Here is a 27,602-nt window from a genome sequence, read left to right as displayed (position 1 = left end):
CAAACTTGAGGACAAGCTTGGTCTTGCAGCGAATGGTGATGAAGCGAACCAAGCTCGTAAGGAGGCCACATCAGATGAGCAACATGAGCAAAAACCACTACATGACCAAAGCCAGGTAGAGCCACATCGATCAACACGCCAAGGAGACAGCCGGCTTTCTTAAAAGGAATACGTGCTGTAAGAAGGTTCCCCACGGATAGGTGTAGTTTCCCATTGGATGCCAATGATTATGTGACATTGCAACTCCCTGAATTTCTGAAGGAATGTATTAGCCCAGCTAAAGTGGTCAGCTCTCGAATCTCACCTCTCCTTTATCTTACTCTTCCCTGAACCGTCAGAAACTTCCATACGGTGTTATTCTATCTCCCTCTCTGAAATCATGCAGTAGCAAGGACCTGGGATCAAACAAAATCGACAATTACCATATAATATTTTAAAGCAGCTGCAATTTGAAGCACCAAATCCCTAGAGCTCCAAAAATTTCAGCACATATGAATTACGTATTAAACAAAGTAGCTAGTCTAACTTGCCCAAGAACCATAGCCGTAAATTTCTCAAAAAGTTGTTACATGAGCATATATTTAATGACCAACTCTTGTGAAAGAACCTAGCCTCCATTCCTGTACAAAAAATTTCTCAATTTCAATATTATTCCAGGTATCAAACTTTCCAGAAAGTGGAAACTCAGAAACTAACTGATGAACACGGGAAAAAGGAAAAAGTACAAAAAGAATCCATCTCATGTAGCGATTCCCCACAACTCAGGACTACATATGCTGTATGTTTTTAGAATTACAACTACCGATTTTCTTTTCCGACTTGAATATCGTACAGAAGTCACTTGGAACAAGATATCATACATGTCTCCTGATGGAATACCTTTTCTGTATTCATTTTGATGCAGTTGATTAAGAGCAACTGACACCTGCATCATTAATCTTTTTGTTACCGCGTCCGGCGATTTCTCTGGAGTTGCTGCAGATGAGTGTGTGACAGTAACGATGAATGAGATAATAAAAACCTTGTTTCTCAAAGCCCAACCCATTTGACCCATCTGAAGACTCGTCCAACTCTGAAGGGCAGACCATAATCTTTGGCAACCGCAGGCTCTCTCCTTGCATTCTCTGGTTCAGACCAAACATACACCCCGCGTTCTTGCCGGCTTCCGGGCACGGTATTGTCCAAGATTAGCGCAAAGAGGAATGCAATGACCATGTGAAATGACAGTACGGTGTTCAAAACATAGTTCAACTGCAACCAAAAAATCGTTAATTAATCACAGTACTATTTGAAATTCCCCATATCGAGACTCATCCAGGAGTAAACTCTAAAGAAACTGCTATTAATTAATCACATCACTCACAACTGAGGTTCCCTGTAAGGAAGTTTGTACAGGAGTAAATTTAAAGATATTCCAGTTCTACTCTCATCTGTTAATACAATTCTATTCACCTGAAGTTCCCAACTTCCGTAACAGCTCTAAAGAATGACAGATGAACTACAGCCAGACAATCATTTCAACTAAAGCCATTAAACCTTTTTAGATTCTCTGGATCATTTTGACATGTGGATAAGCCCACAAGATCAGATAGTTTAGAAGGACCCAGGTAATCAGTTTTTCAAAGGAAATCAAAAAAAGATAAAACAAATAAATAAATAAATTCACATGTTCTTTTCAGTAGTAGATGAATTCGCATGACCAAAAATTGAACAATATCACAGTTTAATTCTCAACAACTGAAAGTTGAGAAGAGAAGTATACCCCGCCATATTTGCTGTGAATAGATCCATGAGATGCCACAACGTATGGCAGGAAATAGCTTGGTACTGATGAGTTGGCATTAGGAACGACACCATATTGCTGGAAGTAGGCAGGTATTGACAAGGAGAAAAACAGAGAGAGCCCAACTATGATAATATTCCTGGAACTTCCTGCTTCACTGTAACGCAAATTTGACAGACCTAACGCGGTGAGCATTGCCCACATGAAACACAACAATGCAGCAACCATAACATTGGGTATGGAAGCAATAAAGCCACCAACTTTTCCTATAAAAGCATGACAAGGACATCAGTACCATGGTATAAAGAGAACAAAATCTAGTAACCAGAATTACAAGGGAAAAATTAAGCAATCGACCAAATCTATAAAAGTTTTCCAGACCATGGTTGCACATGTTGAGCTATTAAAAGAAGCAATGTGGATTTGATGAATTTCTTTGCTAAATGGGTTCACTAAATGCTTAAATGGTAAAATAATATGAGATCTAGCCATTACTGTAAACAATTAGACTGCCTTGATAAGCACCTAAATAAAAAGTAAAAAGAATGAACCCGGTGCCTAAGGCTTCCACATAAGTAAGAGTCCCGGGGGCATTTTTCCCACAGCCATATCCCAACACATTTCACTGAGAAGCTGTTTGGATACCTTGACCTCAGGCTACAACTATGGCCCACCGACCATTGCTCCAAGGCCTGCCCCTTATAAGCACCTAAACAAACCCTATCTAATTCTGAACAAGATCTGAGATGTTAACAGTCCCAAATTGAAAGGATTTCGGTGAAAAAAAAGGGTTAGTTACAGTGTTAACACCTAATTATCTGCACAATTTCTTACCCTAAAGAAAAAGAAAAAAAATAATCCACACATTTCCCTTTTTCATCAATGACTCTAGTATCTATGTACCAAAAAGAAAAACTCTAATATCTCACTCCTTCCATAGAGTAAAGCAGCCAGTAAATGGAAAAGTCTCACAAAAGACTCCATAACAGATTGAAAAGAATCATCAACTTCCAGCAAAGCAGAAATAGATGCCTTTTTTCTTTTTCTTTTTTTGGTAAACAAGCAGAAGTAGATTCTGTATGCATCTAAACCTTCATAAATTTATTAAAAAACAAATTTTAAGGAAAAAAAAAGAAAGAAGAGTACCAGAATTTGATATGGTATTGGCACTCAAATAAGAGGCAACTTAAAAATAAAAAAATTAAAAATTAAAAAAAATTAAAAAAAAACGAGTGAGAAAAACAGCCATTCTTTTTAATGGAAGTACAAAGAAAAGGATAGGCACAAACCGTCATATTGACAGACCCAAGAAAAGATGTGACTACTGTTAGGGGATAGACAAGCTGATGGAGGTCTGAATGATGATCCTATGTTTAGGCTAATCGTCTTCTTTACAAGATATCAAGTAAAACCACATGAAAGGTCAACAAAGTTAACTTTACTTTGATTAAGGTTAAATTCAAGCAATCAATCAAATAGTTGCCAAGCACCACCTTGGCAACAAGGTTTAATGGGCACCAATGTGATGGTAATCCACTCTTTATTCTCTAGGCGATGCCTTGTACACCACATTGACACCTTATGGGCTAAATGGTCACTTTTTTGACATTTTGTACTTATATTTTTTAAGATTAAATGATTAAAAATAAAAAATAAAATAAAAAAATAAAATAAATAAAAAAAGAAGAAAAAAAGCCAGAACCTTTGTAGAAGTGACCAAATCTATTGGGACTTGTTAGAAATCAGATTAGGAAAAAAAAAAAAAAAACTCTATTCTATACACCATCAAAATCATTACTAGTTTGACATCATAGAGTGTCACTGCTTTCATTGTCATATTTATGTAAATCATAATCATATGTTATTACACTATGTTGCTATGGTACTATGATGAGATGCACTTATGTCTATTTCTTTTTTAATTCTCTAGTTGTTATGATAGTCTTGCACTATTATGACTCTTTAAGTAGAAGCATAAACATTTTAGTATGCTATTTGTGCCACATAAAATGGTGGCATTAAAATTAAATTAAAAATAAAAAATAAAATAAAATAAACACCATAAAGAAAATGCTTTGTTCACTAAGGCAACACCTTGCAGCTGCCTAATCGCCATAGCGCTTAGGATTTAGGAAGATCTACAAACGCCTTGGATGCCTTGCCACCTGCATAACTATAGTTGCTGAAGATGTTGTTCAGAAGCTAGGCTTGAAGACGAACCACACCCAAACCCTTACCCCAAAAAAAAATGGGTGAACTACACAAACCCTCAAGTGAATGAAAGGTGTTTTGCAAATTGATCAGGTGCAGTGTGACGTTCTTCCTTTAAAAGTCTGCCACATTCTTTTATGATGGTCATGGTTGTTGGACAAGAAAGTCAAGCATTGTGGTTATGAGAACACATATTCCATCTGGCATGGACTAAAGATGAAATTCCTCCCAGTGAAAGATCTTCCATCTAGCAAGCTTAGAAGACTACTTGTACATACCTTCTACGATGGGTTGACTCAAATGGAATTCTTGGACCTCATCCAAGCTCGTCGAAGTAGAGTTCTTTTAAGCTGAGGAGAGATGCAGTATCAGACCAGTTCAATTGGTTCGGTCGAACCCAAAAAAGAACCAGTCCAACAAGTTGGACTATTTTATTTCAGTTTTACTTTTCAGTTTTCTACTTCTTTCAGTAAAACTATGTGAGAGTTGGACTATTTTATTTCAGTTTTCTACTTCTTTCAGTAAAACTATGTGAGAGTGTTTTAGATTTGGTTTAGGTTATCTTCTGGATTTTGATTTCAACTAGAATTTGCATTCTACCTTCTTTAAATAGATTGTATTTGGATAGAATTTTCAGATTGAATTGAGATAAACTGCGTTCATTGTTTGTGTGATTTCCCTCGCCTGTCTCTACTTCCCCCATCTCCCTCTTCCTATTCTTCTAATTCTCCTACCATTACAGCCTACCATTGCAGATCTGTCCCAGAACTGCATCAACGTTCAGTTCAGGAAGACCAGTGAGTAGGCTCCTCTTCAAATGCAAAAAGCCCTATGCTGGATGACACTTCTTTCCAAATAAAAATGCCCAGATTGCAGATATTATTCAAGGTAGGGATTGGGTCTTACCTTCACTTTCATTCCAAGTGTTTAGGATTTATTTGAGATTGTCAGGAGAATAAAGATCCCGTGAAATGGGGAAATTGATGTATATCATTGGAGTCCTTCAACAAATGGTATGTTCCATTTCAAGCCTGCATGGGGACGTTTGGCTGCAGATATTTGGAGGTAGGTTGGAGCAATATGGGGTGGAACACACAGCACTATCTGTGGCAAGAGTTGTTTGGTTGGTGGCTGTTCATGAACAGGCTCTCGGTAGAATGAAACGTTTATGCAAAGAGGTATTTGATACGTGCACGGATATTCCAACATGAATAAAAAAGGAAATAGAAATAGAAGGGAGAGAAAGAGAAGATGGAGAATAGAGCTTGAGGCCTTACAGACAAAGCCTCTAACGTCTTGGCCACAATTGGGAGGCGGCCAATCCTCTCTTAAGATTTACTCAAAATTAAATAAAAATTTTCAACTCCTTTCTTCAATTACATATTATCTCCTTAAATAGGGAAAACCAACCCAATAGTTATAACTACTCAAACCTCCTAAAACTTCTCCCACATAACCCACATACATCATATTCTAACTAAATATCTAAAACAAATAACTTCCCATTAAACTTCCTAAATAATCATTGAAATAACTAATATAATGTAAGCAACAGTATTCAACTTGTGTCTCATTGTGAGATGTGTGCAAATGCTGCGGAGGCCAAGGAGCATCACTTTGTAAAATGTAATGATGCTGTCTTCATTTGGAGTGCTTCAAGCTTTGATGTAAGATGGGAGCGGCAGCAGTGTTTTACAAGCTAGTCCAATGGTGGACAGCCAAGTCAAAATTAATGAAGCTAGGCAAGGCTTGGTTGAAAAAGTCATTGTTTTTTTATTTTTTCCCCTCTCTCTCTGACAGCTCATTTAACATTGCTTAAAAGGAAAATTAGGATATTTGAAGGGAAGCATAGGAAATAGGTTGATGCCAGGACTGTTAAGCTGGTGAAAAGAAAGATGAATTTCACTAAATACAATGTTAATGGACAGGTTTCTCTTGTAATGATCTTATGATGGCTCGAAGATTGGGTCTCAACACCTAGGTGGTGAGTTCAAGAACATCACAAGCAGCGTTTCAGCTCCTTCCAAGGATGGGCTGTTCAATATTTTACTTGATGGCAGTTCATAGGGAATCCAAGAAACTCGGGTGCAGGGGAGTTTTCTGTGATGATATGACAAAGGTGGTGAGTGTCCTCTTGATTTGGCTTGGAGGAAAACTAATTTTAAAGCTGAGTTTGAGGCTTCATTCTTGGGCTGTAAGAAAGTTAAGGAGATGAAAGTGAACTAGCTGTGGTTGAGTGTAACTCACTCATGGTGGCCTGCTTAGTCAACCAAAAGCTCCTCTATGGATTCTGTTCGGAGGTAGAAAGCCCTGAGCCCTTACTTGGAACCTATAGAATGGAAGATTACTCTTGTTTTTGGAAGCTTAACCCATTCCAAATTACTTGGCTTCTGCTGAAAAGAAACAAAATGCAGCTACGATTGGACTTTGGCTTAGGTTGATTTTGTAAGATACTGAAAGGGATGCTTAAGGCAATCCAATATTAGAATTAACTAGTTGCTTGCTGGTTTCTCTTGATGTTGAAAAATGTCTTTGACTACCTGTAACCATATGTGCTATATTTTTCCTTTCTTTAACTTAATTGACCTTTCACTGAAAGGGGGGAAAAAGACTAAATGACTGCATGACCTGCATCCAAAGACGCCTAAAAGGAGCACTAATTGATGAAAAAGAAGAGAGTGAGTCAATTGAGAAAGCCCAAACATTTCAACCAGAAACCGATGATTGCACTGCTGTGGAGAAGTAGTGAAAATGTCCTGTTGGACCAGTGACTAGTTTCTTTTGAGTTGATAGATGATGTTGCATTAAATAGAGAAGAATACTAGAACAAAACATGATTCAAATAGGCTAAATTAAATAAAGGGTTAAGGGTTGTTCCAAGTCTTTTATGAAGAAAAAAAATGACACTTTGCATTTGCCTCTCCTATGGTACCTAAAAAAACCAATTAACAACATACCGTCATTTTTATGATCGAAATCCCCTTGTGTCCTTTAGATTTTCTTTCTTCAATTTTCACAGTTACGGAGGTATGAGGTACCAACAGTTTGGTACTGGAGTAATCTTCTAACTGAATATGCTACTAGGTGAAGAAAGAAAATCAAAAACGCAAAAGGGTATTTTGGTCATAAAAATAACAATGTGTCCTTGGTTGGTTTTTAGAGATACCACAGAGGAGGCAAATGAAAAATGTAATTTTTTTAATAAAATTAAGTCAAACCTCGAGGTATCCAAATAAAAATTACTCTTAAAATAAATATGAATGACAAAACAAGATTAAAACAGACGAGTGAAAGAACCAATGTAGTTTCATTTTTACTTTTAACATATTTAGTGTGTATGTGTATGTGTAGCGGCAAACCTATGTTGGGGCCGAAGGGGCCACAGCCCCCCCCCTCCCCACCCACCCCACCCAAAGTCGAGAATAGTTTTTAAAGGTAAAATAATGGGTGTAATGTCATTCCTAATTAGAAACTAATTCCTCAATCCCTATTTATTTCCTCCTCTTTTCTTCCTATTTTTTATCTTCCCACATGAAATATCACTATGTACCCCCCCCCCCCAAAACCCAATGTTGAGAATAGTTTTTAAAGATAAAATAATGGGTATAAATGTCATTCCTAATTAGAAAAATAATTCCTCAATCCCTATTTATTCCCTTCTCTTTTCTTCCTATTTTTTCTCTTCCCATATGTGAAATATCATTATTTACCCCCCCCAACCCAATGTTGAGAATAGTTTTTAAAGGTAAAATAATGGGTATAAATGGCATTCTTAATTAGAAACTAATTCCTCAATCCCTATTTATTCTCTCCTCTCTCTCTCTCTTCTTTTCTTCCTATTTATTCTCTCCTCTCTCCTCTTTTCTTCCTATTTATTCTCTTCTCTTTCTACAAACGTGGGTTAAGGAAAATTTGAAGAAAAAAATAAATAAATCTTCACCACAATTAGGCATGCTCTCTTTCTTAATTTTCTTTTTTTCTCTTTTTTTTTCTCTTTTTTTTTTTATAATTCTTTTTATTTGATTATATAGTCTCTCTTTCTTTATTTTTTTTCTGCTATTTTTGTTATTTGATTTTATATTGTGCATGAAATATCTATAGTTAGCAAACTAATTGCTAACTAACTACGATTAATTTGCATCTCCTACCTAAAAATATAAAAAATTGGGTTGCATCTAACTTTTTATGTCTGAAATCATGTGTCATTTATATTTTTTTGTAGTGTTGCTTTAATTTACCCATATTTTGTCAAGGGAAAAAATATCATTATCAATAATTCAAATATTTTTTAATGTGTGGGCCCCACAAAATATGTATGCCTACGTTTGAATATGATAAAATAATTCAGACGTGGGACCTATATGGGCCCACAAAGTATGTGCTCCCCCAACAGGAAGTTGATTCAGACTCTCATTCTTCGCCACCCCCCCATGCTGAATCCTAGTTTCGCCCGTGTGTGTGAACACGTGTACAACTATGTGTTGAGAAAAACATAGATATATAGATTTAGTCCTAACGAATATCCAAATATTCCCATGCCAAATGGCATTCAGAGTACTGGACGCACAGTACAGTGATTGTAGCAATCAAGGACCAAATAAAGGAGTGCCATGCAGGAAATATTCCACGAAGTCATACTATAAAGCTGAGACCAGTTTTTGCAGAGATGTTTCCCAGTCAGCAATTCAGTATTGTAACTAGAAATATAAACACACTTACCCACAAGAGATAAGAGTATCAAAATGCAAGCCCCTAACTCAACTGATCTCCGGCTACCCATTTTGGTCACAGCAATGGTGTGCACATTCTCAGTCAGCGTCGTAGAACCAGTCCCTGTACCCCAGAGACCCGCCAAGACACTTGAAAGTCCTTCAAGACCAATACCACGGCTGAGAACACCTGGTGTTGGAGGTCTGGATGCAACCAATAATGATGATGCATGGTATGAGCCAACCTACAACAATCATTTAGAAATATCAGGGTCTACCTATGAAATAATCTTTTAACATAGTTAAAAAACTCTTTACATACAGCAGACTACAGTAAATTGCAATTAGGCCTCAGCTTACTACATATTTCCCTTGATATGTTTTTTGTGAAATCTGGATAAGTAAAGGAATGCTTTCAAGCTTAGATCATGGGGGAGGAACGCATTAAATTTCCCTCACACCTTTTCTGATAACAGTTCTAGATCATCATGTATTCTCAATTAACAACCATAATCAAAATGCTGCGATATCCCGTACCATCCATGAAAACTTTTGCGGAGTTCAAGAAATTTTCAGTTGGATTTATATCAGATGATTAGCAAATAACAATCCCCAAAAGTCCCATTACTGATGACATCTATGATACACAAATTTAACTGGGCAGAAGACACCTGCGTCAAATACAGAAGAAAGACAAAAATGACAAGGAACAGCAGAAACAAACATCACGACACTGAATTAGAGTATACAGCTCTACTGATTATTACACCAACAACACCATAGCTAGGAAAATATAATGTTGGTTCCAAGTGTAATCTGAACCAAAACTTGTCCGATTTCTCAGCATCTTTTGTGGCATTTCAGAATCCAGGACAACAGATCCAAGGAAATCAAATTTTCTCTCTTAGAGAATTTCCAGTGTTCCTTATTTAAGATTATGAACTCAATGGAGGTTCCGCAGCTATATCTCCCAATAACAATTCTGATGGTCTGGAAGAGGTACACTTCAAAACCAAAGTTGCCAAGGCTATAACCAGGTGCAAAAATGACGCATAGCGTTATCAGATGCAAGTAACATGACTACCTTGCTGGCTGGACGGTTGCCTTAGTACAGGTTTCTGTCTTTTTATTTAATATTTTATCATTTGACCCAATGTTATATGTCCAGGAAGAGCTTCCATGCGGCCGTCAGAACACCCATTGATGCAAAATGGGTGCCAATACTGTGGCCAGGTTCCACTTATATTATGGATGGTAGCAGCGCATTTCCCTCTATACCAGCTAAAGCAACAAGACTCTGCAGAAATTAAAAGTGATTATTGAATTTATTAATTTTTTTTTTAAGCAAACAGAAACTGTTTTGTTTTACTTGACGGCGCTTACAGGTTGTCTTTTTTTTTTTTTGTAGCGTGTCCAACTTATCGAGCAGTGTAGCTCACCCATTTTTCTTACATCACAGAGGATCAAGATGAAGTTAAGGTTCAGATGCAGAGATTTTAGGGTGACTTGAAGACAAAATTTAGTTTCATTTTTTTTTTTTTAATTTCATTAGTTGATTTAGTAGGGTACAAGAAAGGTGTAAACTTTATAATCATTTGAATTTCGAAGACTTAGGACCCATTTGATAACTCACCAAGTGTTTTTGCTTCGAAAAACACCAAAGACACTCAGTTTCTAAGTGCTTTTGGAAGCAGAAACACTTTTCTAGGCATTTGATAAAACTTGCTACTGGAAGTAAAAAAAAAAAACCCATAGGCATTTGATAAAATCTGTTTCTTGAAACAAATTTGAAAATTGTAATAAAATTTACAAAATTCGCCATTGTTATTTGAGAGTGCCAAATCCCATAAATACCCCTTCTAAAACTGTTTCACTTAAACCCAACCCGCAACCAATTTTTGCTTTGAGAAACAAACACAACAAGAAGTAGCTGTCACCTCTAAAGTGTTTCTCAAAGCAAAAATTTTCATAAATTTCAATTTATGATGCAAAAATCATGCAAAACAAAACTGTTTTCAGCCAATTTTTCTGCTAGCTAACATAGATATCTATTCCCAGATAGCAGTAGTCTCTATGTGAATCTCTTCCCGACCAGGCCAGGCCGAATTGGGCCACCACTTGGTTATCGAAGCAAGAAACACCAGAAACTGTTTTTTGGTGGGTCATCAAACGGGTCCTTATTAGTTGGAACCATGTTTTGAAATCCAGCAAAGTTTCACCAGTTTCACAAGATTTTGGATGTTTCAAGGTCACGGAAATAAACATATCTGCAAAACAAAATTGACTTGTTGAGTGGCATTTCGATAAAATCTCATTGAAATTTCGGTATTTCGATCCGATCCAAAAATTTCAGTAAAATCTCAGAAATTTTAGAATACAAAATACCTTAAGTAACTATTTTTGCAATATGATCATTTGAATGTGTTATCATAGTAATGTAGATACTGAATTTGATTGATCAAAACAGTAACCAAATAGGACCTTTTCACAGGGAATCAATTGCAAATTTGATGGACTTAAGGTGAAACAGAGTTTAGATGGGAAAGAGGGCTGAAACCAAAATGGTATTATAAGGAATTAAGGATAATAGCATATAACGGAACGGACTGAATAGATCTTCAAATAGGGGCAGAACTATAATGAAGAAAGTGACAATAACAATGTAACATGTAACACCCGGGCTTCACACCGCAAGGTAGATCGATTGGATCGAACACCAACCTACCTTGATCAAACACAAGGGTTCTCCAAAGAGGAGGAATGCTAGCAAACAATTTGATTTCAATTCATAAGTTGTGTCTTCACCACTTACATAAGTCTCTTTATATAGAGTTCTAAAGAGACATTAACATTAATGGCAACATCCAACCACTAGCTAACACCACCTACCTATTAATAACTCAACTACTACCTAACTCTTGACAAAGGAGAACTCCTTTGACAATGAACTCTCTTATTTTCAAACTAAAGCCCCTTTTATTGACTTTCCAAAAATTAGATTTGGGCTTAGGTCTAGACTACGAAGTTCAACATATATGGGCTAACTTTAACCCACTAAAACAGCCATAGCCCATGAAAGCCATGGGCTGATTCAGGTGACAACTTTAGGCCTTTGATGGGCTTGACCCAATGGGCTTCTTCTTTCGTAAATATGTCTTCCATTCTGCATCACTTAGCCTAAAATAGGGCTTCCATGAATGTGACTTTATACGTCAAGAATATCTAGATGTGTGAATCCGATTTGACTACATAGACACAAACAAGAGTGCAAATCCAAAAGAACATTTAGGTTGTTTCATAACCAAAATAACCATGGATATGTGTTTATAGACCCTAAATAGGTTGTCCAAAAAATAACCACACCCTGGCAATGCATAAAACACCCAATCCTAGCACCAAACCTAGCAGAATTTGTAGCAGTTTTCGTCGAAATTCCAAAATTTAGGTCATATCGCGGTGGCCGAAACTTGAACCTTGGTTTGGACAAGAATTTAGTTTGCCACTAGTAGGAGTTATCTAGGTTTAATGTCATGCCTAATTTTTTAGATGTGAGATTTTGAAATCATGATTTGATTGTTTTGGCTCGTGGTCTAAATGTGGTGGTTCTCATCATAACTGATTCTGCTGAGTCAAGTGATCATTTGATCAACGCCCGAGAGGGTTGAACCCCTACCATCATCCAGGTTCAGGTCATGACACTTAGTTGGATTGATGAACCCATGGCTGTTGACCAATTAGCTTCTCTAGAGGAACATTTTGACTGCTACAACTAGATAAAGGATAGAGAACTCTTAGATTTTTTTCATTTTGATTGACAGGTTGTACTATAACAATGGTGAGGAATCCACAGAATGAGTCTAGAGTTAGAAGACATGAAACTAGAGTTATGAAGGGATGAAGCACAAGTTAAAGAACGAGTCCCTACTGGGGAAGCTCTCTTCAAATCTATAGTCGAGGTCGAAGTAGTTAACAAATTAGAGAGTATCGGAAGCCTGACACCAAAATGAGAATGCACATGCTGTGCTTAACTTAGCACATCATTGGACAAATAAATGAAACAGTTAAAGACGACAAGCCTATCACTTTGGGTGAGTCGGCCATAATCCAATTTCCTATTTCTGATTGTCAATGAGAAAAGAAGATAATAACAGAGTCAATTCAATTGATTGTCAAGGTGAAAAGAAAATAACAACAGAGTCAATTCAATTGAAAATCGGGCTCTTATTCAAAAGCTAGAGTGAAAAATCCAGTTTTCCTACTTAGTGAAAGATAAAGATGAAGATATGAAAGAAACCTGAGACGAAAAAAGGGGACCAGGCTAAGTTACAAGGAAAAGAATCAATTTGAAGAAAACCATTCTGGGAAAGATGACGTTGCAAGACTCAAAAAACAGAGGAAAGACAAGGATTTAGTAGTGATACTAGATGTGTACCCAGTGAAAGAAGACTCCGATAACACTCCACCCATGAACTGTGAATATTCAAGAGATTCATGTTGTCAAGATTTTATGGAGTTCGTCATTTCATCAGAGTACTAGAGTTGCAGACTTCACTCCTAATGTCTTGCACAACCCGAATTCTGTGAGGGCTTTGTCAAGGCTGTTAACTCAGATGCTATCATTACCTAGTCAATAGAAAAATCATGGTCAAGTTTTTTTCCCTCCCCTAAACCGAGGAGAATTGACGCAGATGAATCATGCATAGTTTTTGGTAGAATTAAGCCCCAGTTATGAAGGCCAAGTTCTCAATTGGGGCTCCATATCTGTTTAACAACTGCTCCATACTGGGGCTATTGATCCAACCTATATTGTTGTATTCCATCCACATCGAGAAAGTGGCAATGAGAATATCAACCAGCAGCACATTTACAAAAGATTACCAGATTTGCAAGATCAGCTGAGCAGGGGGCTTCCGTGTGTGGGTTGGCATGAGGATGTGAACTTCCAGATGATCCATTGTACAGCCAGCATGAGAGAACTTGAAGTATATACATCAACAACAACAATAAGCCTTTCTCCAACTAAATGGGGTCAGCTATATGGATTATTACCTTCCAATCAGTTCTGTTTGAAGCCATGCTAGATACAAGGCCTAAGCTATGCATATCATTTTTCACCACTTCTCTTAAGGTTATCTTAGGTCTAAACCTAGCTCTTCTAGTCCCTTCAATTTGGATTATATCACTTCTCCAGACAGAGGCATTTATAGGTCTCCATTAAACGTGGTTGTACCACCTCAAATAACTTTCTTGAAGCTTATCACTTATGGGAGCAACTCCCAAATCAACTAACATGATCATTCCTTATCTTATCCTTCCTAGTTTTGCCACTCATCCATCTTACCATCCTCATTTCTGCAACACTGAGTTTATCTATATGATTCGTTTTAGTAGTCCAACACTCTGCAGTGTACATCATAGCTAGTCGAACAACGGTCCTATAAAATTTTCCTTCAAGCTTTAATAGAATACGCGATCACACAAGACCCCGGATGCACATCATCCTCTATATCATCTCTTTTATTTATGATTAAACCTAGGTACCTAAAACAAGTAGTCTACGGAATCTCCTTATCGTCAAGTATCACCACTTCATCATCTGCCCGATCATAACTAAAGTTACAAACTAAATATTATGTCTTCATTATGCTTAGTTTAAAGCCTCTTGATTCCAAAGTTGTTCTTCATGATTCTAATTTGGTATTAATCCCCACTTGAGTCTCATCAATCAACACAATATCATCAACAAAAAACATACCATGGGACCTCATTTTGAATGTCCTTGGTTAGGTCATCCATTACAAATGTAAATAGATATGGGCTTAAAGTATATTGTTGATGTAGCTCAACTGTAATTGGGAATTCATTACTTTGTCCCCCCACTGTTCGTATAACCATCATACATATCTTTAATTATGTCACATATTATTTATCCAAAAAAACTATCACATATTTATTTGCAACACTTCTTTTTTCTTTTCTCTAATACTTGCCAAATTAACGCTCTAGGAACTCTATCATAAATTGTTTCTCGGTCAATAAATACCATATGAAAGTCTTTCCTACATTCTTTATACCTTTCCATAAGTCTCTTAATTAGGTAAATAGCCTCTGTTGTAGATCTTCCCAGCATAAACCCAAACTAGTTCTCCATAATTGTAGTCAAGTGTCTCAAACGGGTTTCAATTACTCTCTCCCATAATTTCATAGTATGGCTAATCAATTTAATGCCGCTATAGTTATTACAGCTTTGAATATCTCCTTTACTTTTGTAAATTGGAACCACGACGCTTCTCCTCCATTCATCTAGCATTTTCCCTATGCTCATAATCTTATTAAACAACTTAGTCGACCAAACTAGTCCATGGGTTCCTAAGCTCTTCCATACCTCCATTGGGATTTCATTAGGACCTTGTGTCTTTCCGAGTTTCATCCTCCTTGATGCTTCTTTAACTTCGGACATCAAAGTTCTCCGTAAATAAGTTCGAAAATTGGTGCCTTGGTGAATGGTGTAATTGTCCGAATCATAGGTGTTTGAAGTAAGCTCGTTCAAGAGAAATAGATTTCCCATCTTTTCTTAATGTCCTCATCACATACTAGTACTTTACCATCCCCATTTTTTAATACATCTAACATTGTCAAGATCTCTACTCTTCCTATCTCTCGTCTTAACTATCTTATAAATAGATTTTGCCCCTTCCTTCGGGCCCAACTTATTGTATAACTCTTTCATATTTCTTTTCCCTTGCTCTTCCCGCAATTTTCTTAGCTTCATTTCTATCCAACCTATACCTTTAAAGATCCTCAACATCCTTAGTTCTTTGTCATGTCTTAAAACTAGTTTTCTTATTCTCAATGGCAGCTTGAACATCACTATCGCACCACCAAGTCTCTCTATAGAAAGGAGCTTTTCTTTTGATTCACCTAGGACTTCTTTAGCCACCATATTGATACCATAAAAGAAATTTCAATCAAAATTTCAACCGAAATGCCTGCATTTTTGAAAACCAAAATGAAATTCCAATTACTTCAGAAAAGTTATAGGTTTTGACCAAAATTTAGGAGATTTTGACCATTTCAGAGGTTTCGACCGAAATTTCAACCATTTCAACATTCCAACTTGTTTTTCCTAAGTTTTTGTTTATTTCTATCCCATATTCACCTAATTTCCATGACTCCTTTACCTTCAAGCACCTCTTTTACTCATCTTTTGTCTCCAAACACCTCCTAATCCACAACAGCTACAAAGGAAACTCCGGCAGCAATAGAATATGAAGCATAGGCCATATCCCACAATTCCAAATTTCCCTTTTTTTATTTTTATTTTGTTCATGCCTTTAATGATATCTTGTATTGCCTTGAAATTAATATATGTTTAGCCTAGGACTATGATCTATGATTTTGTTTTGTTAAAGTTATTTTTTATTATTTGCTACCATTTTTTTTCATTTTCTGATTTTAATAATTATTTTCTAAATTATGTGTTTTAAAAAAATACATATGTATATATGATATGTAGGCTTCAACTTAATATATGTGAGACACCATCACTTGATCTAGTTGATCATTTTATTTAGTAGACTTGTTGTATATGTAACCATTCTATCAAACAATTCATGTATGTTGACGACTCTATGCATTAATGCAGTACAATTTGTACTTGTCAGAATTAGTCATTTGTTAGTATACTTGAATGATAATTTTTCAGTGGTTTTTTTAGCCAAATACTAGTTCCATTGTGTTTATTATACTTTAAATAAGTAGGAGGCAATAAATTAGATGAAATGGACATCATAAAGGCCCGCAACCTAGGGTCGAAATTTCAAAAAATAAATCATATGTGAAACCTTTTCAGCCTTTTCTTAGGTCAAAATCCTAGTTTCGACCAAAATTTGTTCCTTGCTTGATACACAGCCATCTCATTCCACATCACATTAGTATCCCCCTTAAAATCTCACTTTCCTTGTTTGAAGTATATAAACAAGCTTTTATAGATCTAGTGGACCCATACTGACCATAACTTGGGAGACAAGTCACAAATAGTTGGTGCCATGCATGGGATACTATTAGGAGATCTTTGGTTCGTAATTTCTATCTTCAGTGGTTCAATGTAAACAAAACCTACCACAATTGTGGAGCTTCTATTTAGAATTCCAATTCTTTCTTTATTTTATTCAAATGGTGGTGCCCTACAAATTTTTAAGAGCCTTAGTGATCGACCACAATTAAATGAATGAATGTAATCTTGTTATCATGGTTCTTAGCCATGGTAACTATGACCCGTGAGATCCAGTGTGAGGTGACACCTCCCTTTCTCCAGCCAATCTCCTTTGTTCCTATCTTAGTACTTGTTATACAGTAGTTGTCTCTCCTAACAGCCTGTTGTAGTGTTAAAGCTATTATTAGGATCAAAAATATCAAGGCATTGCCTACAACTCTGTAAATGTTTTTTTTATTTCTTGTTTCATTCACTTAATACGTTATATCATAAATAAGGAAATACCCCTTATTTGAGTCTAATAAAATTGTTTAAAAAATCCGAAAGGATAAGAAATCAATCCCTTAGTTCAAGAACAAATGGATTTGTTAGTAAGGAAAATTTCAATTTTCTAATGCTAGGGTTTTTCTCAAATCTAAAAATTCCATAAGTCGGAATATGATAAGACATTGCTAAAACCTAAGTGTGGTAAATTAGTCATTGATTTTGATATCTCAAACAAATATATATTTTCATTCGCATTTGCACACCTCAAATATGGTTTGACCAAAACATTACTCCTTCAATGTAATCAGATTTAAGTAATCTTGGGTTTGTTGGAAGGATGGATTTGTGATCTACCCTAATACAAAAAAGTCTCATGTAAAATTAAAATCATTTGATTAATGAATTTCTTCGAGAAAGAGAAAATTTCTTGAAAGTGAGAACAGTACTAAGTTCTTGTTGACAAGATCACAACAGTCTAAATGAAATGTGAGACTAGCATACCTGAAAATGACCAATACCAAGAACATATAAACCAACAATGATTTGATTCTTTCAAACTTCAAACAGCTTCCTTCCTTCCTTCTGCTGTTTTCTATTTCTATGTTCATGTTTGATGACTTGATGTGGCTTAATGTTGATTCTTACTACTAGAAAGTATGGGGATTAACATTTAGTATCTTAGACTAATAAACACATGCATATTTCTTCATTTTTCCCCCCTTTATTTAAAATTTATATTCTGTTACAGTATTAGTTTTTCTTCTTTTTTTGTTGCAACGGGGGTTTGGGGTGAATATTGCAATTTGTCATTCCATTAGACTATAAGTTGTAAATATAAATCATATAAGATATAGTCTAAAAATATGTATTGAGAATTTAGACCCCTAGGCACAGCTTTGGGCAGCCTAAGCTCTTAGAAAGGAACTAGAACGCATCCCCGAGTGTCTTGACAACTATAGTCAGGATGTTCGAATGAAAATTTATTGAATTCCTAAAGAGGTAAGAACTTGGAGGTGAAGTTTTCTTCTGCAGTTCACTGTTACTTCGGATGGTTGAAGGAAGACCCATCAAGTTCCTGAAGAGAAAAGATACGGCAGATGAAGTTTTCTTCCTGCAGTTCACTGTTCTGAAAGAGTTTTGTAGAAACTACAAAGGCCTACAACTTCAATTTAGGCCATCTACTGCCGATATTTTGACAGTCAAGTGCGCCCCTCATAATCTTCCTCTGATGATAATTCTAGGACCAACTATATGCAAGAACCAAGAGTTGAAACCTATGATTTTGACTGCAGCCTACCAACTGACACCACATGTCATCCTACTGTGAGATAGATTGTTCTAGTGAACCTAGCCTACACCTCTTAGGTTGGTTTCTACACATGTTGGGCCCTTTGTTCCATTGAGAACTCATACAATAAGCCTTTATGGGCCTAAATACTGGTACGAAGTAGGAATACAGGATTTACCTAATAGTTCAGTTTGAGTGTTTTATTATTTTATTTGCTAAGGATGAAAATAATACTAGAATAGCTTCTGACACCTATCCCATCTAGTTTCAAGTACACTTTCCTTTGTCATGCTACAGACACATTCCTTTCCCATCATAAGTACAAATTTAGCTTTTATTTAAAGAATGTCACGCCATAGAACCCCCAAGTATTTTATGACGAATGAAAGCTTTGTTTTCTCAAGCTCTATTTTAACTCAGACTTCTGATGTGGCAATAACAGGCCCTACTAGGGCAATTGAGTGGGTAGATTTCCGGTGATTCCAGCCTAGGCCTTGGTTGGTGATTCCAGGTAATTTCCTTTTACTTTCTCTTCCATCCATCTTCATCTTATCCACCAGCAAATCAAGCTTCTAAAGAACCATCACTAAGAAAGAAGACACAAATTAGAAAGAGCCAACATTTCTAGCCACAGCTAACATTTGTCAAATTGATACTTCATTTAAAATAAATAAAATGTAGCATTCATATTTTATGTTTGTCAGTGAAAAGTCCAACTTTTGACAAAAAGTAACCAATATTTAATAGAGAATGACTATTCTATGTACAACTTAAGAGCATAAGGTACTGGATTTAGAACCAACAACCATGATATGAGGCCAGGAGGCAGACGTTAACACCTAAAACTATTCTCCCATACTAGCTGCCAAGGGACAATGACTATTCTATGAAGATTAACAAGATTGCATATGTATATCTCAGCCTATAAACATGGGTCGCTGGCTGGGCTACTCAGGTTCAAAGTTAGACCTGAAGAAATTCTATTTTGATAAATCCTCTCCATCATTTTTTGGTCTTGGATCATAATAAAAATTAGTTCAACTACGATTCAATTTGCATCACCATAAGGAACTTCTGTTCACTGTATAGCAAAAACATGACATTTCAAAACAACAACAACAATCCAACAAACAGGGTCGGCTACATGGATTCTTGCCTTCCAATCAGTTATGTTCGAGGCCATGCTAGATACGAGGCATAAGCTATACATATCCTTTCGCACCACTTCTCTTAAGGTTATCTTAGGTCTACCCCTAGCTCTTCTTCAATCTAGATTATATCACTTCTCCTTACGGGAGCATTTAAAGGTCTCCATTGAACATGGCCGTGCCACCTCAAACGACTTTCTCGAAACATATCACTTATGGGAGCAACTCCCAAACCAACTCTAATATGATCATTTCTTATCTTATCCATCCTAGTTTTGCCACTCATCCATCTTAGCATTCTCATTTCTACTACACTGAGTTTATCTATATAATTCTTTTTAACAGTCCAACACTCTACACAATGCATCATAGCTGGTTGAACAACGGTCCTATAAAATTTTTCTTTAAGCTTTAATGGAATACGCCGATCACACAAAACCCCGGACATATTTCAGAACACAACCCAGTTATTTTCCGGGGCTGTAATCTGTTAGTAATATACAAATAGACCCATGCGTGCACCCTTGTCCTAGCTAGTCTCCCAACAGAATACAAAGAGAATGCAGTTGGCAAAGGAAACAATGCACCATAAACTGCCCCACTTCAATGGCATATTCAGTATAAGAATCAACTCAAAAAACACCAACTTTTTAAAACAAAATCGGGGCAACTCCAAGGTAACGGCTTGGTTGATAGCCAGTGGAATTCCTGAATCCTGATGAATCAGGCACTTGGGCAAAGTAATACCCAAATGGCCTGTATGCTCTAAAATTCATTGCATAATCGATTTTTTTTTTTTTTTTTTGTGGGGGGGTCAAAGTTCCTAAAACCTAAAGATTGATTTGAAGGTATCTTGCAAGTACTTTATGTGAAACTAAGTTGACAAGAATTGCATCAGATTCAGGATTCAAACATCCCCATATTTGTAAACCACCTAGGGAGCCCTAGGTAAAGGCAGCATCGAGAAACAATTATGCAAACTAATACCCAGAATTCCCATATACCTTTATTACATGTTAGATGGGGGATGCAAAGGGTCTGTAGGCTAAAAATCTCACAGTTCGATCTTCTCCAGCCATTTTAAAACTCATCTTGATGATTTCATCTCAGATTTGTATTTCTGTTACAGAGGGACATGCAGAAAAAAAAAACTAAAGCAACAAGGATAATGGAAACTCGTTCCTCAAAACAAGTAGAACATTTACTTCGTATTCAATATTTTCTTTCTGAAAATTACAGGATGTGAAGCATTATATCAGCATCTATTTTACACTCTTGTTAACAAATCCATTTTAAAGGTAATTGATAAGCATGCATTTATCATTATGCATGTGATTTAATTTCTCAAACTTTATTAATTAGAAGAGATCTAATTAAGTTTCATTTGTTTTTTTCAGGAATAAGGTGATTTTGGTTATTACAGATAATATGGAGCAAGATTGACACCTATATTAGATATTGGTGGATTTTAATCAAATTAAAATCATGGGATCCAATCTTGCTGCCCAAGAATCATGAATGCTGAGATCCAATTTAATTAATGCAAGGTGAGCACAAATCTTAGCCAAATTGGAAACAGGTGGAGGCCCAAGGAAAAAAATTGGTAACAAGATCCAAAACTCTCGCAAACAAACCCACCTTGGGTTATTTGGGGCATAACTCTCTCGTTTGAACTCAGATGAGGTGATTCAAGATATTATGGAAAGATAACGAAAAAATCTACAACTTTCTACTTTTGAGTTTTCCCAAAATCGGAACTAGTAAGGGTCAAATTAACGAGTAAAGAGGATGAATTCATAGTGTGCGGGAGAGATAAAAAGGAGTCAGCCAAAGATAGAGAAGAAGAAAGCGAACCATCCTCTCTCTCATTGCGCAAGAAGAAGATCACAAACAGTCTCCACCCCTATTTTGTCCAAGAGATCAATTGCGTTTTTTGTCCGAAAATGAAGCTTTCGTCAGAGTGTTGTCCGCATTAGTCGAAGTCCTTGCAAGAGTTTCAAATCTATTATTATTTGTTTTATGAGTTTTTGTTAAATGAGTAACTAGTTTATTTTTCTTTGGGATGTAGATAAACCATTGCTTATTTCATTAATTTGATAGTAATATGCCTTTTTGGCTGATGCTTTTAATTGAGTCTGATCAATGATGCTCTATAGCTAAGTAAACTAAGTATGCCAAGCTTCGGCCAAGGAAGATAGTCTTGTGAAGATAAGGCATATCTAGTAGAGACCATCTTTTGTTTTGAGGTGTAGAGTTAAATAGATTAGTGAAAAGCATTGGGGATTTGATATCCCAAAGACCCTCACTTACTCAAAGTTAGAGTTTTCACATTAATTATTAGTTAATTCCTTTTTGCTAATAAAGTTAAAAAAAATCAGATTTACTTTAAATTAGGTTTTGTTCAATTCAATTTTAGTAAATTAGCCTTTTAGTTCCCCATAGTTCGACCCCATACTTTCTGCCAGCTAGGTTAGTTAGGACTTTACTTTTGATTGGTTAGCGACACAATCAGCAAATTAAACATGATAAATAAATGCAAGGAAATATAAGCCTATCATCACCAAAAATTCAAAGCAAAAATAACTGAACGGGCAGAGCCATGTGCCTAAAATTATATGCCCCAACTATCTCCTAATGGCCTAAGCATAATAAACCAAGAACTCTAAGCAACCACACAAACCTGTTATGTATTGCCTAGACTGGGTACAATAATTAGGAAGTGCTGAAACACAGCAAAATACAACAATGTCATCCTATCAAATTCCCAATACATGCTAAGAAAAGATAGGAAACTCACCGAATCAACTGATGCAATTATGGACACCACACACATTACAATAGCCATTTTCCAGTCAAAAACAGGTAAACCCCATTGCAATGGATATGGAAATCTAAACCATGGGGAGGATTTCAAGGCATGAGAAGTATCTACTCGACAATGCTTCATCCTTGAAACATGTTTTCTGCAGTCTTCAGATACAATATTTGAGGAAGGAACATTGATGTCACAACCCTTGTAAGTATATACACCTGCTTCAGAAAGAAGGAAAGCTGCAGCCCATGTGATTGCGAGACCCAAGGGAACCTGTGGGATATATCAGTAAAAATTCACATTCAAAATGAGAATTATTTTCTAATAACATAATTAAAATGTGCTAAATAGAACAGCCACTGAACATAAAAAGATTGTATACTTACTGCATAAATTAGAAATATACGATGACCCAACACAGATATTTTACGAAGATACTGCAGTAAATCACAGGGAAACATATATTAGACATTTCCGAGTAATATAGCACAATAATAATAAAGTAAGTTGGCAATTGGCATATCATGAAACATGAGTTAGCCATTATAATCAACTTATTTTGTTAACACGGTGATGGAATAAGAAGTTACTCCCAAAATTTAATTCAAGTGCAACTAGAATCAACAGATGTCATGTAAGCTTACAAGTGAAAAAACGATGACTAGCAATATCTGCACTAAACCAATCTCAATACAGGTAGCAGCTTGAGGGAAACCATAACTATAGAAGGAAAGTCCAACAGCAGCAATCGTAGGGGCTACAACCACTGGATTGATCAATCTGAGAAAAAAAAATTGATAAAGATGAGTAATTGGAAATGCAAGCAACAATTTCTAAAATTCAGGAATTCATTGTAGAAGAAATATATGTTTTACAGAACAAAACCAGTGATCTGGGATGAGGTAAGTTCACACTGATATATTACTCTGACTGCCTTGCCCTAGAAAGTTCTCTCATAGACTCTTGCAACAAAATGCAGTAACGTTTATGATATGGACATACTAAGTTAATTATTTCACATTTATTGTACTTATAAGATAACTGAATCACATTCTGTTTCTCTAACTTCTATGAAAATCTTTACATAACCCACAAGTCCAAAGACGCTTGAAGAGACATTCATAAGCTCAAATTCGCATGTTGAGACTCAATCTGTGTCAATTTAAACAGGAAGACCATAAAAACATCTTTGATATTCAAAATCTACTCTGTCCACAGTAGCAAAATGAAATATCTAGCACGCAATGAAAAGATACAATATCATCCTTTTGAAAAAATTGGATACATTTAATAACTGGAAGCGCTTCTATTTTGTTTAACACAGAAAAAAGACTCCAGTGAAAGATGCAAAGCGAACTTCTATGTCTATGTAGATCCAACAAACTGATAAATAACTTCCATTTCCTTTGACAATCCACACACATGCACAGAAAGAGAGAACCATAAAAAGTTGAGAATGAACAATATTTCATGGAACCAACCTTAGAAACAATGACATGAATCCACTATACCCCAGCACTGCTTGGAATGCAGAAGATATAATAATGGAACCCTGCAATGTCTTCATGATATGTCTAAAATTCTGCGACAGAAAATGATTATGATGAGGATTAACTGAAGTCCCCATGAATAAATAAGCTACTAATGAAGAAAGGACAGATAAATAAATTTCAGAAGCTCTCAGTGGTTAACCTATTTCTACAAAGCGACAAAATCTTCAGCCATTCATTGGTTTTATATCTTCACCACCACCAAAACACACAAATGCAGTATAGTAACCAGTGATCAACAAAACACACATCAATCTACCAACTTTGACAAACTCGTGAAATGTTTCACACACAAATATGAAAAGTTCTCACTTTTCTCTTGACTAGGGAGTGTCTTGGGGTTTGAAATAGATCCTTGTGCTTATGGGATTCTAAAGAAGAAAAAGGAGTAGAACATAGACTTCCAGCTCCAGTTATTCACAGCTCTGAAAATTAAGCCTTGATCTGTAGAAGCTCTATAAGAGAACTGAATACAGTTCAAGTCCAGTTTTGAGATTTCGACATGCCTCAACAGGCAAGGGTCAAGTATTGAATCCAAGATCTTCCTAGACTGTTTTCAAAACAAAATTCTGTAACTAAAGCAATCATAGAATTTTGAATTTAGTGCCAATCCTTCTAGTCAACTCCTGTTTCATCTTGGTGTAGTTAAAGTCAGAGCCATAAGCGAAATTTTGGCAAGATTTCAATAGGATTTTGAACTATGATATGAACTATTTAAACAATTTGGAGATAGTGGACGAAACATGAGGAAATAGAACCTAAAGCATCCCTCCACAAACATATGAGCGTCACTCTGATAACAGTGCTCATTTAAATCTCCACTTCGTGGAAGATTAATGTCAGTCCATATTCCAAGAACATAACTAATAAGGAAAACCTCAGCATTCATTCTCGAAATTAAACTCGAAAAAAATATTATGCATCTTTTCACACTTGCAATTAATACAATGTGTCATGGTTTTACTTTCAAAATATGGGACAGGATTATATGAGCGAGCTATAGGAAAGGGGGGGAGGCCAAATGTTGTTCGGTATCAGAGGAAAGAAAACAGAAGGTGCAAATATACCCTCCACAGTCAGCTGATAGAATATTTTCCCTCACAATTATCTGAGTGACTTATTTCTCAAACATATGAAGTGACTTCCAAGAGAGAATAGGACTGGATTGTTTCAAGGGATGAGCTTGAAGGTCATCTGTAAAATACGCATCATTCATCTCCTCAACCACCTTGTAAATTATAAATAGTGAAACAGTTAGCTATTACTGCGCCCAATAACTTCATTAGATTCTCCCGATGAAGGATAAAGAACATTGAGATTGGGGTACAAATTACGAGAACTGATGTTTCCCAAAATTCTTTATACCAAAACTTGAAAACTCAGTATATTACTACATAGATGGAAATATACTAATGGGAGAAGAAACCTACATTGCCATTCAGACCTTGGAACTGAGGTGAGTTAACTATCGCCAACGCCGGAGCCAGATAAACAAAAGAGGGACCCTGTATCAATGGCAATCTTGACCCAAAGAAGGTGTGCAAAAGTGTAGTTAACCCTGAAACGAAGAGTACTGTGGACACCACGATAGAAGTATCCTCCTGACACTCACTAACTTGAATTAGACCAGGTGATCTACAAATTAACGTGCATAAACGAAAGAGATCTTTCAAAAATAATGACAGGCATAGAAAACTCACATGACTGCCACCCATTGCTGGTACTATGACCAGTGGAATGAGAATCAATGAACCCAACATTGAAAGATAATGCTGAAGCCCATACAGACCAATAGGAACTGAAACATTTACGGGAAAATCCGTTACAGGTTGAAAATCATAAGAAAATTTGAAAGCCACAATCTTTATTTTCCTGTTAAAGCTCACCGAGCCCAGGGGTGTCTCTAAGCTCGTACTTCATGTGAGAATGACGAGCCACAAACCCATCGTCGTCTGTTGACTGAGGCAAAACACCCACAACCTCCTCCATTCGTCTCGGTTTCGGAACCTGCGGAGGAGGGTCAGGCCGAGCCTGACCGTTGGTACCCGTTGCAGCTCCATTTCTCGCAGTCCCCTCCGTCTCTCTCCTCTTCTTAACAGTTTGATCTCTATCCGTCGGCACCGACGTTTTCCCATTCTCAAGTTCACCATTAGCAGCAGGAGGCGGCCGAGCACGGCCAGATTCCAGATCAACTCGCGGCTCTGGTTCTTTAGGTGAGGGAGCTGCAACAATCTGACCAGACTCACTCGCATTCGTCTCACCAGAAAACCTCGGTCTAAATCCGGTCTTCTTAGCCCACGATGACTGCATTGCAGTGGACTCGGGAGCCGGTGGCCATGGCCCTGGCTTTGGGCGTCTTGTTGAGTCGGTGCTGCTCGCCATTTCCTCCGACTAGCTAAATCTGCATCACTGGATAACAAATACAGAAAATCTCTAGATCTGATCTCTACTTACAGTTCCCGAAGTAGTTTACTTCGTTCACTAGTTTAGGGTTTCGAGTGAGGCAAGGTAGAGGTTTTCTGCGCTAAGCTTCAAGATTTCAGTAATCAGGGAAGGAGACGTGTGAACATTAGACGAATTTGGATCGGAAAAACGCCAAAAAGGATTACAAATTTACAACTAAGACAATGTAGCTGCAGACAAATCTCTATCTTTTTCTCTGTTCGCCCGAATTATTCGGAATCTAATGGAATTTAGGAATGGAGAATATTTCCATTTAGTCATTCAAGTAGATATCCACCACGTACACAGTACACTACCCTCACTTTCCCTGTCGTTTTTAAATCCAACTGTCTTAAACAGTTTAATACTGGATTATCAAATTAAATAGTAGTTTGCTCTGTTCAACTAATATCCGTAATCCACTCTGTCTGAGCGTAATAGAGATTTATGATTCCGAGACTAAGGTGGCTACACCAACCAACACGCACGTGCTGCATTTACTTCAATAAGAGCCCTGAGATTTATTAAGTAGATTTCAATCCAAGGGGGAAGGCTACTTCATTGGAATGATAAATTTGGAAGTTCAGGGGTCGTATGGTAAGAATGCCAATCCATACGGTTTCGGTAATTCGGGACAGTTTTGGTACGATACCAACTTTGAATACCGAAAACCAAAGGTACCGTACCGAATTTACACGGCACGGTACGATTTCAATATTTGCAAAAATGTTTCGGTATTTAATCGGTAAGGAAAAACGGTTTAAACACAGTACCTAGTACAGTACAATTGGATACAAACAAACCCATGCCACTTTTGTCATTAGTTCATTAAGATCCTCATGAAATTGTGATCAAACAATCGATAGAATCTAATATTAACAAAGACAAAGCAAGTAAATCTAAGAAGAAGAGTGAATGACAAAACGAAAAATTGAAACAAGGAATTAGGGATAGGGTAAAGGTAAAGTGTTTTAATTGCAAAATTATATTTATTTCCCTTAATTTGGTAAGGTACCAATTTGGTACGGTTTTGGTACATACCAAGGGTATGAGTACCTAAAATCGAAAACGTACCGAAAAAATTCGGTTACGGTACATACCATACTGAATTTTGAACTGTGCAGTACGGTGCAGTTTTAGACGACACAGTTCGGTACAGTTAAAAGGTTTCGGTACG

At 36.6% G+C, this 27,602-nt stretch overlaps 1 protein-coding gene across 1 annotated transcript; it reads right to left on the bottom strand.

Moving 5' to 3' along the window:
* Nucleotides 1–383: 383 nt before the first annotated feature.
* LOC148999006 (nucleobase-ascorbate transporter 12-like) lies at nt 384–26,733 on the bottom strand. Its single transcript, XM_089141541.1, has 10 exons — nt 25,870–26,733; nt 25,684–25,781; nt 25,414–25,584; nt 23,915–24,015; nt 23,078–23,213; nt 22,820–22,870; nt 22,419–22,706; nt 8,714–8,948; nt 1,763–2,049; nt 384–1,251 (listed from the first exon to the last, which is right to left on the bottom strand). The coding sequence occupies exons 1-10, from the start codon at nt 26,363–26,365 to the stop codon at nt 1,030–1,032; spliced, it is 2,085 nt and encodes a 694-aa protein (XP_088997667.1). The 5' UTR covers nt 26,366–26,733; the 3' UTR covers nt 384–1,029.
* Nucleotides 26,734–27,602: the final 869 nt, after the last annotated feature.

Source organism: Hakea prostrata, unplaced genomic scaffold (genome assembly GCF_041222555.1).
Source record: "Hakea prostrata isolate BN-2017 unplaced genomic scaffold, UWA_Hpros_2 contig_70, whole genome shotgun sequence".
Lineage (NCBI taxonomy): Eukaryota > Viridiplantae > Streptophyta > Magnoliopsida > Proteales > Proteaceae > Hakea > Hakea prostrata.
The sequence above is the reverse complement of the archived record's forward strand: the minus strand, read 5'-3'. Positions and strand labels throughout refer to the sequence as shown.

Coding starts and splice junctions, on each gene's coding strand:
- LOC148999006 (XM_089141541.1), bottom strand. CDS start 26,365: ATGGCGAGCAGCACCGACTCAACAAGACGCCCAAAGCCAGGGCCATGG. Junction 22,871..23,077: donor TAGTCATCGTTTTTTCACTT/GTAAGCTTACAT, acceptor GATTTACTGCAG/TATCTTCGTAAAATATCTGT. Junction 2,050..8,713: donor GATACTCTTATCTCTTGTGG/GTAAGTGTGTTT, acceptor ATGCTTTTATAG/GAAAAGTTGGTGGCTTTATT.